Source organism: Anser anser (assembly GCF_964211835.1).
Source record: "Anser anser genome assembly, chromosome: 1".
Classification (NCBI taxonomy): Eukaryota; Metazoa; Chordata; class Aves; order Anseriformes; family Anatidae; genus Anser; species Anser anser.
Genome location: NC_139720.1, coordinates 210,161,730 through 210,178,843, shown reverse-complemented (window position 1 = coordinate 210,178,843; position 17,114 = coordinate 210,161,730). Strand labels below are relative to the sequence as shown.

The 17,114-nt window shown below is 49.6% G+C and overlaps 1 protein-coding gene across 1 annotated transcript; it reads left to right on the top strand.

The window, feature by feature from the left end:
- The first annotated feature begins 5,319 nt into the window (after positions 1-5,319).
- Positions 5,320-16,661, top strand: LOC310883972 (unconventional myosin-VIIa-like). Its single transcript, XM_083805095.1, has 12 exons — positions 5,320-5,738; positions 6,848-7,001; positions 7,173-7,328; positions 7,535-7,640; positions 8,928-9,041; positions 9,839-9,926; positions 10,113-10,219; positions 11,141-11,326; positions 12,277-12,393; positions 13,103-13,186; positions 13,459-13,578; positions 14,578-16,661. Exons 1-12 carry the CDS (start codon positions 5,612-5,614, stop codon positions 14,665-14,667), a joined length of 1,449 nt encoding a protein of 482 aa, XP_083661221.1. The 5' UTR covers positions 5,320-5,611; the 3' UTR covers positions 14,668-16,661.
- The last annotated feature ends 453 nt before the right edge of the window (positions 16,662-17,114 follow it).

Genomic DNA, 17,114 nt, shown 5'->3' with positions numbered 1-17,114 from the left:
TTTAAAAGGAAACAGACATCTGGCAGAGGCCTTTGGAGCTCATCGCTCATCACATCTCAAGGTAGAGGTCTGATAGCCTGGGAACTGCAACAAGTTAAGTTAAATGAGAGCAAAGCACCCCGTTGCTTAGCCATCCTCATTTAACTCCACACCAACTTTTTCCTTTCGCATTTCTTCACTGCTGCGCTTCTCTCCCAAAATCACCTCCAGTCAAAGAGGTGGAAACAAGTTAAACAGAACTGTTCTAGATCCCTTCGTCCTGTTTAGCTTAGAAAAAAAGCCATAAAACTGGCTTACACCAAGAACAGCCGCATTCCTACAAACAGACAGAATTTCCCCCTTCATTAAAGAATATGAAGGGAAAGACACCAGCGGGGCAAAGCCTGACTAAAGGCTTGTTAAACCTGGAGCTTTACTGAGAGCACGCAAAGAGGAACAATGCACCAGCAAGAAAAAGCCCTGTTTATAAAAGAGTAATGTGGTATTCTTTGAATTCAAGGACAGCTCTCTTCCCCACTCACAAGGATTTAAGAAGCCGGGCGCTCTGGGGCCAGAAGGTGCCCCTATCGGCCTCTCCAGAAAGGGGGGAATTATGGATGCACCACAGGATTAACTCAGACCCTACCTGAAGGTCTGCAACAGGAAGAGCCTGTGCCCTCTGCCACCCAGAACCAGCCATGGCTTCTAACTTAAATGACCACAATCTTCTCACTACAGCATCTAAGGAGACGTGTAGCTGCATGTGATGAAACCACAGCGGAGGTTCACCTGCCTCCTCCAGAGCCCAGGTTAACCAGCAGGCTCAGCGAAGGCCTGAGGGCAAAAAAAAGGCACTCGCTTACTCTCAGGGGGTTTTCATTGAGGTAGGGGGGTTCTCCTTCGATCATCTCGATGGCCATTATCCCCAGTGACCAGATGTCCACTTTGGGCCCGTAGGCTTTTCGTGTCACCACTTCAGGCGCCATCCAGTACGGGGTCCCCACCATGGTGCTGCGCTTGCTCTGTTCGGGAGTGATCTGGGCACAGAAGCCAAAGTCAGCTGGAAAAGCAAAGAAGGAGGGAAGAAAAAGTTAGAAACCAGCAGGTTTCTCCAAAAACAACACGTACTGATGCCACAGCTGTGGTACAAGCTAGCCTGTTGCACTGCCTGCTACATTGCTGCTGCAAAGGAGGGCTGGTTTTGTGGTTAACAAGGTGTTCAGGAGTAAGCTTCTAAATCTGACTCGCTGAGGCCATCAACATCACAGAGCTGCTCACTTGTCGATGTGAAGGCTGGTGATCAGTAAAGAGCTGTACATGGATGCTGTGAAACGTGGCAGTGCAGCATTTGGCAGCTGTAATACACTGTGTAACACATGCTCTCAAGCCTGTTCCTGGGTCTGTGAAAACAGAAACCAATGCCCAGTCTGTCCTCCCTCCACCCACACCCACCAGTATTATCTGGTCGTATTTTCAGTCCCAGAGATAGTATTTCCCCAGAAGATGTACCATCTCGCAAACACGATTTGCTTTCTAGAGCAAATACTGTGTTCAGAATAAATTTAAGTACCTAATTTGGTACTTATTATTTTCTTTGAGAAGACAGAAAGCTGGAGAGCCTTCCTGTGGAAATTGCTTGGCCCTGTCTTATTTGCATTTGACTTTCCAAAAGATCACAGAATAATAGAATCATAGGAAAATTAAGGTTGGAAAAGCCCTCCAAGATCACCTGGTCCAACCATCCCCCTACGAACAATGTCACCCACGAAACCACGTCCCCAAGCACCACGTCCAACCTTGCCTTGAACACCCCCAGGGACAGGGACTCCACCACCTCCCTGGGCAACGCGTCCCAATGCCTGACCGCTCTTTCTGAGAAGAAATGTCTCCTAATTGTTTTAATTGGTGAAGAGTAGCACTCTTTGTTCAATTCTTTGTTTTAATTGTTGAAGAGTAAGGGCATGACGTTTCCATTTTTCCACTCACCAGTGACATCACCCGACTGCCAGGACTTTTCAACTGTGATGGAGAGCGGCTTGGCAACCCCATCAGCCAGTTCCCTCAGGACCCTGGGATTCATGTCATCAGGTCCCATAGACCTGGACCTGTTTACATTCAGCAGGTGGTCTCGAACCTGCTCTTCACTTACCGTGGGTGGGACTTTGCTCCCCCAGCCTCCACCTACAGGTTCAGGGAAATGAAAGACTTGGGAAGCCCATCTACCAGTGCAGACGGAGGCAAAGAAGTTGCTGAGTACCTCAGCCTTCTCCGTGTCTGTCGTTCCCAATTACTCAGGTATAGAAACTCACTCCTAATATAAGAAATTAGCCACCTCTAATCGCTTCCACACTACTATTTTCACCCCTCAGTTTATTTTCACAAATGTTAAAGGCGCATGGTGGCCCCTGGGGACTCCTCCTGTCAGCCCAGCGCAGCAGCCCGAAGGGAGCTGGGTCCTCTCTTGTGCTCTTCCTCGAGGCTCTGTGCAGAGGGGCTGACACCTCTCGCACAAGGGCTGGCGGGTGGGAAAGAAACACGCACACAAGCCCTGAATATCAGCAAGAGTTCTTTATTGCCAGGTGTTTGGTGGCTCCAAGCTAATGCCTGGGATGGAGCCTGCGCGACGAGGAGTAGGGAGCTCGCCGGGCCCTGCTGCGTAGCTACCGGTGTTCTCTCATGGCACGCAGCAGAGAGCTGCCGGGGTAGTCCCAGGTCTGATGTGGCCGAGGTGGATCCACTTCCATGGGTTCCTCCGCCTCTTCTTGTGGATCCACCTCCATGGGCTCCACGGTGTCAGGCAGGAGGACAAGCCAGTCCTTGCCTGGGACTGCCCACACGGGATGCCTCCCATCAGCTGTGTTCTCCGGCCAGGGTGCCGAACGAGGGGGTCGCCCAGTTCCATTGCCTGGTCCCATGCCACTCTCCACTTGATTTTCATTCGTGGGTTTCACGCCGCCATCTCTTTTACGGCCACGGCTGGGTCCCTCGCTGCGATCTGGCCGATGGGCACGCCTCTGCTCCCCACGGCTCTCCGCATCACGCTCCCGTCTTCGCTCCACACCACCACTGCACCTCTGGTTAGGCCCAGGCCCCCTGCTGCTGGATGTCTGAGGGGCCGGCCTGTTCCCCGCATCGCTGCGGTGCCAGTGATATCTCCAATAATCGTCTCTGGGCCGGGCAGCAGGCTTCCCCCAGGCACTGATGTCTTTTGTGCCGCAGGTGCTGTCCCTCTGCCCATGAGACATCTTTCTCCCATTAGCTGCCATCTTCTCGGTGCTTCCTCAGATCGCTTCGCGGTCCTCACACCGAGGAGGGCTGCCGCTCGCCTTGCTCCTTTCTCTGGCCTTCCTCCTGCCGCTTACGCTGGCTCTCAGAGGACCGAGTCGCTGAGCAAGTGGCGGGCCAGCGGCAGGGGGCCTCTTTTATAGGGCCCGGGGCAAAGGCGTGACAGCGGTGGCCACTGTGACCTCAGCAAGGCTCTGTGATGGAGTGGCCCGTGCGAGGCCAAAGGCGGCTGCGTTGGGAGAGGCCTGGAAGATGCCCTCATGTGGACAAGGAGGAGGGCTGGGGGGGCTGAGGGGCCCCTTTTCTGGGGCTGGCTCCCCCCCAGGCCATTTGGCTTGACAGAGAGAAAGGCTGCCCCATGCAATCCTGCCTCAACCCATTTTTTCTCCCCATCTCCAAGGCTTAGAATCTCTAGTTAACAAAAGAAAACTCCATCAACAAAACCAAACCAGACCCATTCAAAAGGCTAAAGCGGTCACAGCTGAAGTACCCATCTTCAGGAGATCTTTGATCTCCTTCTATGACCAAGTGACGCGCTTGGTGGATGAGGGAAAGGCTGTGGATGTGGTTTACCTTGACCTCAGTAAGGCTTTTGACACCGTTCCCCACAACATTCTCCTCAAGAAACTGGCTGCTCGGGGCTTGGACTGGCGTACGCTTCGCTGGGTTAGAAACTGGCTGGATGGCCGGGCCCAGAGAGTTGTGGTGAATGGAGTCAAATCTGGTTGGAGGCCGGTCACTAGTGGAGTCCCCCAGGGCTCGGTACTGGGGCCGGTCCTCTTTAATATCTTTATTGATGATCTGGATGAGGGCGTCCAGTGCACCCTCAGTAAGTTTGCAGATGACACCAAGCTAAGTGCGTGTGTCGATCTGCTCGAGGGCAGGAAGGCTCTGCAGGAGGATCTGGATAGGCTGGAGCGATGGGTGAGGTCAACTGCATGAAGTTCAACAAGGCCAAGTGCCGGGTCCTGCACCTGGGGCGCAACAACCCCAAGCAGCGCTACAGGCTGGGAGATGAGTGGCTGGAAAGCTGCCTGGCCGAGAAGGACCTGGGAGTATTGGTGGATAGTCGGCTGAATATGAGCCAGCAGTGTGCTCAGGTGGCCAAGAAGGCCAACAGCATCCTGGCTTGTATAAGAAGCAGTGTGGCCAGCAGGTCTAGGGAAGTGATTGTCCCCCTGTACTCGGCTCTGGTGAGGCCGCACCTCGAGTACTGTGTTCAGTTTTGGGCCCCTCGCTACAGGAAGGACATGGACGTGCTCGAGCGAGTCCAGAGAAGGGCGACCAAGCTTGTGAGGGGTCTGGAGAACAAGTCTTACGAGGAGCGGCTGAGGGAGCTGGGCTTGTTCAGCCTGGAGAAGAGGAGGCTCAGGGGCGACCTCATCGCTCTCTACAGTTACCTGAAAGGAGGCTGTAGAGAGGTGGGGGTTGGTCTATTCTCCCACGTGCCTAGTGACAGGACGAGGGGGAATGGGCTAAAGTTGCGACAGGGGAGTTTTAGGTTGGATGTTAGGAAGTACTTCTTTACCGAAAGGGTTATTAAGCATTGGAACGGGCTGCCCAGGGAGGTGGTGGAGTCACCATCCCTGGAGGTCTTTAAAAGACGTTTAGATGTAGAACTTAGGGATATGGTTTAGTGGAGTACTTAGTGTTAGGTCGGAGGTTGGACTCGATGATCTTGAGGTCTCTTCCAACCTAGAGAAATCTGTGAATCTGTGAATCTGTGGGAGGCTGTGCTTAGTGGTCTAGTATTCCTTCCCAGTGATCCCTTACACAGCCTGAGACCACGTAGGCAGCAGGTGAATTACGTGGGGACATTTTCATCTCAGCTCCAAAGCATGCACCACTGCTGAATGTAGCTTACCAGACTGATCAAAAAACTCCCGCTCCTGTTTAGAGGGGTTGGCAGCCCATGGAGACAGACCAAGTCCTGTGAGATGTCTTCACCCTGGTGGGTTTGTTCTACTGGGCAATATTCTTTCATTGTTGCTGCCCATCTCCCTCACCACCCATTGCCATCACCCCTTCTCTTGTGGTTAGAAGCTTTTTTTTTTTTTTTTTTTTTTTTTTATTTCAGTAGAAAAGGTGCTTGGGTAGGGTCCAAAAGGGACTTTTCTGAGCCCTAGGAAAGGAAAAATGACTACCTTTGGACACAGCGGGAGACAGATACTCTGTAAAACTGTGAATAGCCACTTGGTGTAAGAGTTCTTTATTCTGGTGTTGTGAACAGCCTTCCAGGTGAAGCACTGGTTACACACAGTCCATTTTATCCCTGTAACCTCTCCACCTTTCCTTTTGCTTTTCCTTTGCCACCAGGCCACCACCCAAGCACACCCTGAGCAGGGTCATGATCACCAAGAGCCGTGGGAAGGACAAGTTGTGGTGTTACACCCGTGAGCCCATCAAACAGCCGTTGCTGAAGAAGATCCTGGGGAGCGAGGAGCTGTCCCAAGAAGCCTGCATGGCCTTCATTGATATCCTTCCACTTCCTGGGGCACCCCTTGGGCAACAGGGCTGACAGGCAAAGGGCTGAGCAGCTTCTTCAGAGACCCAACTAAAGCCCATAGAAAGGTTTCTGGTCCCTCTTAAGGGCTTTGGGACCATGTCATGGACTTGGAGATGGATCTGATCCCGAAATCTGTATTTGAGCATCCTTGAGAGCTGATGGGTGTCTTCTCCATAAGCAAGGTCCAGGGAGTAAGTTACTGAGTCTTGCAGGTACACATCGCTTAGCGGTTAACTCAACAGTTCTGTTTTGGCTTGCTTCAACTCTCCAGGATGCATCTGCTGTAGAAGGGAGTAGACCTAATCATTATGGATACAAACTAGTCCTCATGGCCTCAGGGACAGGGCTTGATGCCTGAGTATCACTTTCCTGGCAGAATAAAGACAGCATGGGAGAAAGAAGCTGAGTACAAATATAAATCTAACCTGTGGAAGTCGCCTTTGTGTTTTGGTAGGGTTTTGCTCTAGGATACAGACTTTAGTTCGAACAGTTCTGTTGGTATAAACCCGGTACTGATGCTACAGCACAGTTACTGCTGCTACAGTTTTCCTCCTAGCAGCAAATAACAGCAGTAGTAGGAACTAAAAGGACTGGTAAAAATTGAGAACATCTGCAATTTTATCATTCTCCTTTCCATGTTAAACACATTTATTCAGAATACTGTGACCTGTTGTCATGCAGAATAGGTACAATATGGTGAAGTGGTGAAGGTCATCATTTGGTTTATGTTACCACAGCTCCAGTGCTGTCTGCAGAGCTCTGCCTCATGACACCAGCTGAAAATCTGGTCTTTTATAGTGGTATCACTATGTGTGATCAGGTAACACAGTAGTCACAGAACTTCCCTAGGCCTACATCCCAACCACAAAGTGGTTCTTTCTGACCTGAGATGATGCATGAAAAAGAGAGAGAGCTCGCTGGACATCTCCTAAAGAAATTTAAAGCCTTACCACTGTGCCCCCTCCACCAAATTGCAGCCACTTCTGTAGTCAAATGTGGGATGTCTTTTATCACATCATCAACAGAAGGGCTTCTCCAGACCTCCCGCTTAGCTGATCCTTGACTCCTGCCTCCCACCAGTGCTGAAGTACATGGGTGACTACCCATCCAAAAGGACCCGCTCAGTCAATGAGCTGACAGACCAAATATTTGAAGGTGCCTTGAAAGCTGAGCCTCTGAAGGATGAAATTTACTGCCAGACCCTGAAGCAGCTTACGGACAACCACATCAAGTAAGAGTCGTTGGTTTTGCTTGGGCCAAAGACACTAGCCTCTGTTGGGCAAAGGAGATCTGGAGCCTAAGCACGTCTCCTCCCCTCTAGCTGAGAACCACCCACCCATGCCAAAGCACAGAGCAGTGTCCACGCCATAACTTTTTTCCTCCTGGATCTCTCCTCGTTTAGGTACAGTGAAGAGAAAGGCTGGGAGCTGCTGTGGTTGTGTACAGGCCTTTTCCCTCCAAGTAACATCCTCCTGCCCCATGTCCAGAGGTTTCTGCAGTCCCGAAAACATCACCCGTTGGCAGCAGACTGCATCCAAAGACTCCAGAAAGCCCTAAGGTACAGCACCAAAAGACCTCCAGGTCCTGACCATGTCACAGCATCCAAATATGCATTAGAAATTACAAGTAGGAGATGTTTTGGTAGTAGTTGGAGGGACACTGGAAGCTCACAGCCTTTCTCTGCATTCAGCCAAACTGAACTAAAAGGACTTTGGGTGGAGGATGTTGCTGATGCTATGGCACTTGCCTCTCCCTGTTTTGCAGGAATGGATCCAGAAAGTACCCTCCCCATCTCGTAGAAGTGGAAGCCATTCAACACAAAACCACCCAGATTTTCCACAAGGTTTACTTTCCTGATGACACCGATGAGGTAAATGGGATAGAAGGAAACTTCATTTTTGTCAGGATGGATGTCAATTTTCTTATTAAAATCCCAGAAAAGGCTACTGTTGTTTCTGATTCAGAAAAAATTCAGCCTTCCCAGAAGAGTCTGAAACAGCAGCATCAGAAAGATCCATCCTTATCTACCTTGGTGAGGCAGGATAGAAGACTGGAGCTCAGGGGTCTGATTTCCTGCAATTCACCTTCTCCAGACATGGGTGCTGAGTCAGTCTTCACTGCAAATTTTGACTCCAGGAAGAGAGAAACAGGATGTGTTCATCTCCATCCACGCCCTCAGTGGTTCACAGGCCTTGGCCATCAGTTATTTGCAGCCTCAACTGACAGATTCAGTCCACCAAACCATACCCAGCTGGGTACCAGTCCCAGGGACTGGGCTGGGAGCTGGCAAGAAGGAAACTAAAATTATTCCCCATTCTGACCTGAGATGATGCAGAAATCATAACATCTGCACTCAGGAACCTTTCATTAATCATCTTAGACATTAATAAGGCATGTAGATAAATTGAGGCTGGAGCAGATAGGCATGTCCTTGCAGGTACTACTCTCTCATGCTACTGATTAGTCTCCCAGTGAGGTTTGCCTGCTCCTCTCTTTCATCATGCCCTTGGGCACAACTAAATTCTTGTATTTCCAAGGGAGTTTATGTGAAAAGCAGTGCACACCCATGAAGGGAAAAGGGTATTCTTCTCCAGTAGCTGTGTGTGTGCCCATGTTTTTCTGTAACGGGGTTTTACAGATCTCCTGGGACTTCTTATCACTCTGAGTATTTTTTTCTATGTGACTAGTAATAAGCTGCTTTATACACACGCATCTGTGTGAGAGCCAGTAGAAGGAGGCAGAGGGGACTTCGGCACGTGTCTGTGGTCCCTTTGACCATGGCAGTCACCCAGGTGGGCTGGCCAAGTAGTGTCCCTGTGGTACAACACGCATTTGCACTGAGGGGCAGTGGCACTGAGCTCCAGGCCATTCTCTCATGGTATGTGGAACATGGGTTCTGGTGGTTCAGGCAAACGTGGCCATGCATGGGACTGGCAGAAGTTTAAGTTCCCAATAAGTTCCCAATAAGAAGTTCATGGCTGAACTTCTGCAAATTTCCTTTTCACATGTCCAGAGCCACAATCCATAAAATCACTTCTTTCGTTGGTGGTGGGCACTTACATCTTTTCACATATCTGAGCCTAGAGCTCCTCGAAGAGAGCATGAAGCAGAAATTAATCTTGAGGTAGCAGTGGTGATGATCTTCCTTTCTTTGTAGGCATTTGAGGTGGAGTCCAGCACAAAAGCCAAGGATTTCTGCCAGAACATCTCCAACAGGCTGCTCCTAAAATCTTCTGAAGGCTTCAGCCTCTTCGTCAAAATCTCTGACAAGGTGAGTGACCCACACAGAGGCTGGGGTAATGCCAAAACACTCGGTGCTTCACAGCAATCATCCCAAAGGGCTTAAAACACAAACAGGCAAAGGTCTCCTGTGTTGAGAGCAGGTGGCTTTAACGCCCGATGATAGCACTGTGGCAGCCTGCTGTGTCCTGCTGACTGAGTGATGCAGCCAGTGCCACCCTATGTGCAGGATCTCACACTAATTGTGGCCCACCGAATCCCTGTGTGATCCAGAGTGAGGCAAGAGTCACTCTTTTTTTGCCTTTGTTGTCATTTTTGTCATTTTTTGCCCAAAGAGGTCACTGCATTGCGAATTAATTGAATGTTAAAGAGCACATGGGGACTGCCAGATGGAGCCAGCCTGGTCCCCTCTGGGTAGCTGTTCCTGTGGTGCTGCATTGATCTGGGGCAAAGGAGATAGGGTCCATCAGGAGAAAGAGGTAGAAGACCCATGTTGCTGAGACGGTGTCCTGGTTTTGGCTGGTTTATAAGGATTAAGAAAAATGTGCAAGCTTAGAGCTGCCTTGGGCAACTGGAAGAAATCTACAGAGATAGTCATCAGGAAGGGAAATTAATTGCTCCAGGGAAACAGGAAGGTGCAATAAGAATTAATGGGTGGAATTAGAGCGAGTTGTTGGCAATGGCTTTCTGGCATCAGCAGTTTGTAGCAGAGAAGTCTAATTGAGACAAAGCAGTGAGCAAAAACTGCAGGAGATGGGGCAACAGCCAGCCCTGCCTGTGGCCTCTCGCTGCTTCCTCAGCCTTTGTAACCATGTGCTGTGCCCCCAGGTCATCAGTGTGCCCGAGGGCGATTTCTTCTTTGACTTTGTGAGACACCTGACGGACTGGATAAAGAAAGCAAGACCAGCGAAAGATGGTAACAGTGACTTTTCTCCCTTTGGGGTCACGCACAGCCCTCCTTGAGCCCTCCAGCCCTTTTAAAGATGGGCCACGCTGCTGTGGTTGTGCTGCCCGTGCCAGCCCTGGGGGCAAAACCTGACAGATGACCTGGCTGGTGCTCTCAGCATTGCTCTCAGATCTGCTCCCTGCTTCCTTCGCACAGGTATAGTGCCTTCCCTCACCTACCAAGTGTTCTTCATGAAAAAGCTCTGGACCAACACAACGCCTGGAAAGGATTCGATGGCAGATTCGATCTTCCACTATTACCAGGTGCTCTGGGAACCTGAGATAGCAGCAGAGACTTTGGGAGGAATTAGGGTGGAAAGACTGTGTATGTGCAGATGCATGAAGTTTTACTTTTAACAGAACAAAGTCCTGCCTTCAACAGAGAGCTATGAAGAACAGTTGGGTTGTATGGCAAGGACCAGGCTTCATGCACTGTAAGGCAACCAACTCAGCTGAGATTTGGGCCAGATGTTCTTGGGAAAGTAGCAAGAAGTGGGACACAGTAGCACTCAGCCTTAGCAGGGAGTACAAATTCACAAGCATTCTGAAGGTTTTCAGCTCCTTCATTCTTGGGCGTGAGCTGTGATGGTCCCAGCAGCCAGTCAAGAAGCTGCAGCTCTTCTGCACTTGTTTCATCTGGGAAGAAAGAGACATGTGCATGTCCCAAAGCTTTTTCATACAAGTATGCAAATACACAGATGTTCCCTGTGTTCTTGCCTGGATAAAGCAATTATCCTAATATTATCATAGCCTCTGATGCTTTGATAGTTACCTGACACATTTTCAAGCATCTTTTCGTAATGGGGGAATAGATTGAAAAAAAAATGAAAAGGAAAAATAAAGGGAGGAAAAAAAACCCATTCAATTCCAATTGTCCATTACAAGGGTTGGATTTTCAGCAATGAGGGAGGGAGAACAAGACTGTAGGTTCACACATCTGATACCTACCACAGGGACCACCCTGTAACACGAGAACGTTTCAGGCCAGAGAGGATCTTTAGACATCAAGTGTGGTCTCAGCTGAGCAGCTGCCTGTCCACCACACTTGGTACAACAACTATGAGTGTTCCTAAGGCAGAGCCTCATATCCAGGAGCTGGAGACCTCCAAAAATGTGATTTAGCACCAGAGGGTGAAGGTCTGAGGTCACCCCCTCTATTTCTGAATGGCTTTCTTCCACATACAGGAGTTACCAAAGTACCTGCGCGGCTACCACAAGTGTACACGGGAAGAGGTCCTGCAGTTGGCAGCTCTCATCTACCGGGTGAAGTTTGAGGATGACAAATCCTATTTCCCCAGCATCCCCAAGCTTCTGAAGGAGCTGGTGCCTCAGGACCTCGTCCGGCAGCTCTCTCCAGATGACTGGAAGCGGGTAAAACAGCAGCTTTAGTCATAGGTCAGGCTTGGTGGGGGGAAACCCAGCATCTCGTGTGACTTGTCTGATGTTCAACACTGAAGTCAGGTTGCCAGAAGGAGTGACCCATGGTCCCTCTTGAGCCTTAAAAGGGCCACAATCTCTCCAACAGCACCAAGAGAAGGAATTGTACATGTGTTCAGACACACACACACGTTGTGGGCTTTGTGCTGCACGTTGCTGTGACTGTAGTGGTGGATGCAGTGCTGTATGGACACATCTAGGGGATGGTCTCATGTAAAGCTTTGATGTTGAAGGCAGACTGCTGAGCAGAAAGGCAATTCTCCCCGCTTTACACAAGGAGAGCTGTGGCACAGGTACGGACAAGTCTAGGCCATAAAGTAATGTAGATGTCTCACTGCCAAGAAACAATCTTGTAAGTCCTTTCTGTTTGCTGGGACTTGAACTTGGCCATGTGTCTAACAAGCAAATTATTGGCTTCTCTGTGTCGAAGTCCCCTCAGTCCCTTCTGCTCCCAAAATTGAAAGATCAAAATTTATAATCCCTATAATGGAGTCATCAGTACAGCTTCTAAGAAAGGACCTACTTTAGTTCCAGGCTCTGCTCCAGTGACCCACCAACACTTCTGTGAAGTGTTCATTGGAGCAGAGACTAGAATAGATGTCTCCACCTGGAAAACTTCTCCAGCTACTTTCTTGGCCCAATTAATATTTACTCATCCCAAGAAACTTGCCATCTGAGAACAGCTAATAGGCAGGAAGAACTGATCACAGGTTCACCATATGCTGTGGTTTGTTAATGAATCTCAGCGAAAGCCCAGTTACCGTGAAGCAATTATGGTTTCTGGTAGGATAGTCCGTCTTTGTAGCATGATGCTTCTTTACCTGCAAAAATCTTTGGTCCAAGGTAATGCAAACCCTCCAGCTCTGCTGTCCTCTCTGTTGCAGTCCATCGTGGCATACTACAATAAGCACGCAGGCAAAACGAGAGAAGAAGCCAAGCTTGCCTTCCTAAAGATTATCTTCAAGTGGCCTACATTTGGATCAGCATTCTTTGAAGTGAAGGTACCTGCTCTGCCTGGGGGTTCCCTGGCAGCTTTGAGACAGTATCAGAAGTCCCGTATCATGGAGGGGTTCCAGGTATGCAGGGTTGTCCCAGTGCCTGGAGTGGAACAACCCTGATAAGACAGGGAAAGGATGTAAGTCTCTCCATCAGTAAAGGGCTGAGATACTCATTTATGGCTGCCCTGTCTCTTTACAATACTGGGGCATTGTAGAGCATCAACGTATCTCAGTCCTCTTCAGGTCTATCCTCGCAGCTGTACTGCTGAGGAGGCAAGAGCCATTCTCTGTTTTGTGAAGGGAAAGGGGAACGTGTAATTTTCACACACCTGCACACACTGTGAACCCAATCCAGATCACCCATCATGGCACCAGGTTCCCATCACAGGCAGGGGAGGCCAGTAGTGATGAAGTCCAAGAACTCTGGGCACCTTATTGCAACCCCCCATACTCAGGGACCATACATTAAGCATGGTGTGGAAACATGACGCTGAAACCGTTCATGATATCTTTGAACTTAGGCACCTTAATTTCTGTCATGTTCATTAGATGGCATAGTGGATCTGAATAATATCCTGTGATTTTTCCACCCAGAGTGATTTAGCTGCCAAATGTAAATGCAAATGCTGGCAGAAGATACTGGGTGAGGAAATAGGAAAGCACCTGATTTAGCACGACGCTTCCCCTAACCAGTTCATCTCATTTCCAACAGCAAACTACAGAGCCAAATTATCCAGAAATCCTTCTAATTGCCATCAATAAGCATGGAGTGAGCCTCATTGATCCCAAAACCAAGGTAAGCAAGACTGAGGTCTTCACCAGGTGCTCCTGAGCCAACTCCCCAACCCCTTACAGGGTTAATCCCAAAGGCTGTGCTATTCCACCAGCCACATGGACCTTCCAGTAGAGCAGTCCTCCACGAGAATGGAGGATCCGCAGTCTTGCACTTCACTGCTGTTCCTGTGAGGCCATGGTATATTCTCATTTCAGCAGACATCCTTGGTCTGCTTGAAGGAAAGTTAAAGGTTGAGGCTCTCGTGTTGAGTGTGAGTCTTGTGTTCCCACCAGGATATTCTCATCACTCACCCCTTCACCAAGATCTCCAACTGGAGCAGTGGCAACACCTACTTCCATATAACTATCGGCAACCTGGTGAGGGGAAGCAAGCTGCTCTGCGAGACATCCCTGGTAAGGAGTGTTAAAGATTGATGGGCACAGTTAGAAAAAATCCTGACTTTGGCAGGCTAAAATAAACTGCTTCCCATAAGCCATGTCTCAGGGATTCTCTGGACTGAAAGTGGTCTCATAGAAGACCCAACAATGTGTGTTTTTCTTTTTTTATTTTTATATTTTTTCCCCTTGATTTCAGCACTGTCTGGTTGCTGTCTCCAGAACAGCTTTTCCTAGGGATGATTTAGATATTAAGTATGGGGATATGTTAAGTGTGTAAGGCCTCACCTCCTATGCATCCATGGAGAGCTTTATGGCAGCACAGAGTTCATCCAAGACTTCCCTGCCACTGCCCCCAGGGCAGTAGCACTGGACAAGCCTGTAGTAAGCAAACAAGCAGCACTCACACCATGGCTCTGCCCAAGCAACTGGGGCTCTCATTAGGTCCATCTTCCAAGTTACAGGCAAGCCTGAGGTTCTTGGGGCATTGCCGACCCAGGAACATGGGACACTGCTCCATGTCACTGGAGTGAAAAACGTATCAAAGCAGATGTGGGCTCAGGGGGTGTCCTTTTACCAAGATCCTTTGCCCAGCTTGTACCTACTAACAGCCACAAGGAAAAAAAAAAAGAAAACAAAACACTTCTGCTTAGTCTATCTTAAACTCAAAGCATGTAGGATAAAAAGTCCTGTCCTGTTATTAATTTGGGGCGTTCACATTATTTTTGGCCATTTGAAAAATCCACTCCCCTTCCAAAGCTCCACACATCCTTAGCCTCAGCAGCCTCCTGGGAGAGACTTGCGCTGTAAATTGTGTTTGATCCTTGTGTCAGGGCCATATCACTCAAGGAGAACTGTGGAAAAAGGAAGAAGGAAAAAGAAAAAAAAAAAGAAGGGAAAAATATACCTGGAAACATATATATAAGTTAACGACTTGTAGCAAGTGTGTTCAAGAGGCATGAGCCAGAGACCAAGCTGTGCTATAAAGGCAGGTAACATCTTCTCTCTCCTCACCAGGGCTACAAGATGGATGATCTTTTGACCTCGTACATCAGCCAGATGCTAACAGCCATGAGCAAACAGAGGAGTGCAAAGGGTAGCAAGTGAACTGCAAGAAGCCACTGGCAGGTGGCCATGGGGCTAATTCGCCAGCTGAGGGCTGTGGGGTACCCATGCAGCTGGGGGAGAACCTTTGCCTCCCAGATGTGGAAGATGAGCCGAACGCCGTCAGGGAGTTCGCTGGACTCTGACCTCGAAGGCTCCAATCCCACCTCCCCTTCGAGCGAGGATGACTATCTCTGACCCCCCGTCCTCCTTCCCCACCCTGCACCCCGACTCCACCTTAAACCTCAAAGATTTCCAGGGGACACCACCGCTCTCAGGCAGTGACTGAGCAAAGAAACTCCGGCAGGACGTTTGCCTGAACCCAACAGCTGCCATCAAAAAGGCTCTGGGAAGAGGATTTGTGTGTGTGTGCGTGTGCGTGTGGCTTGGTTTGGTTTGTGTTTTTATTTTAAGTAAAGAGAGAGCTATTGAGATGCTAACGGCTTTTGGTGAGCTTATGGGCATTTCAGGTTTGAAGAGGAGTAGCAGAGCCCCAGTCCATGCTGGAAAGGTGTCTGATGAACACTGCGGGGCTTGTTTTTTGACATCACAGAAGAATACACCGTGTTCTTAAGGACAGGAAGAAAAAGCAGGCTGGGAGGAGCACATTTTAACCAGGAATCAGAACAAACAAACCACTGATCGAACAGGCTAGAGTACTGAAGTGCTGTCCGTGCAATGCTGGAAATATTTAAAGAACAAATTTTAAAGTTCTGTTTCTTCTTCTATTTATTTTTTAAAATATTAAAAAGAAAAAAAAATATCCCGCAATTTGCGCTGGTATCTGGACGATGACTCAGGGCTGAGGGCGACCTGCAGGACAATTCCTCGCCCTAGGATCCCCCTGGCACCGTGACAGCCAGTGACTGGGGCACATCTTCCCCAACCTAAGGGCTCAGCTGGAAGTGAAGCTCAGAAGATGTCATCTCCTTTTGCCCCCCTTGTGTCCAGACAAATTAACCCTGGGAGGATCTTTACTGCAAGCTTCAACGTGGACGTAGGGATTTCGAAGTTCCTGCTCTTGGAAGATTGTGGCCAAGCCCATGTGCAGAAAGGGCTCTGATCTAAACACGGACTTGGCCATCACAGCTGGAAAAAACTTAATGATTTTGTTGTGCTTTTGTGTGTGTTGCTGTATAAAAGGGCTCTCTGCCAGTCCCGGTTGGAGCCTGAAGCACTCTCAGAGAGCACAGGCCCATGATTTCAGAGGGTTTTTCTCCATCTTTGGTTGGCCCTGCCGATCTGCTGGCTGGTTGTCCCATTGTCCACCCAGCACCACGCAGTGTGGAGCAGCTCCTTTGGACCAGAGCTGGGACCTGCCGGCAGAGAGGAGGCTAAAGGCATGTCGCGTCTGGGGGGAGGTAGGGGAAGGAGCATGGGGTGCCTTTCCAAAATCCAGGCTTCAGAGGAGCACGTTCCTGGGCAGGTGGCATCAGGAGGGGTGAGAAGTGTCTGCTGAGAGCTGATGTTGGTGTCACTAACCAGTTAAGCTCAAGTAACCCTTGCTGGGCTTACTGGGCTCAGTCTCCCAGCGCTGTGGCACCAGGAGCACTACCTGCCAGGCCACCAGGAGCACGGCATCTGACGGGGATACAGCAGTGGCTTTGGACCTCGGTCTCTCCACCAAAGCAAACAAAATGCTGCTTGGAGACGTCCACCAGCCAGCCAGGGCTGCTAGGAGATCCCCCTTACCACCACGACGAGCCTCCAGCCACCCCTGCCGCCCACAACACGCTCAGTAGACGATGCAGCCTAGCAATGTTCTCCAGTGCTGGTCTGGGCCAGCTTTCCCCCACCGCCACCCTCGTCCCTTCGTTCACAGCTCTGTTGGCCTCCCGTGCACCCCACCATTTAGGGGGTGCTGGGACTCTTGTGTGCGTGTGCCTGTGTGTCATATGTATTAGCATCTGCTGGCCTCTTTGTATTCACACCGAGCAATGTAACACGAAAAAAAACGTATGTCCAAGTGAAATATTCTCATTAAAAGGCATAAAGTGGCTTGCGGGAGGCTGTCCTGCACTGTGCAGTCGTGGTGGTGGCTCCACGGGTGGGATCAGGGCCCCCAGGTCCTCAGCAGGGAGAGGACTTCTGGTGGAACGGGGCTCCTGGTGAGAATATCCGGCAAGGGGGAGCGAACCGTCAGTGGACACAAAAATTAAGAAAATTAAGAAGGGGGGTAGGGAGCTAACACCATCATTAGGATCCTTTCTGCACGCTTCATAGATCTGGAGCTGCTCTACACCAATCCTTTTGCCCTTTTCCAAGGGAAGCTACTGCTTTTTCGCACATCTAGCCTCCAAAATACCTCAAAATTGCAAGCTTAGAAAATTTGAGTGCTTTTCAGCACAGTTAACTTTGAAACCCTGTACTTCCCTTTCACCTTTTATTTGTGATGATATGTTTAATCAGCAAAAACACACCTCTGAATGATGATGATCTGAATGCCACGT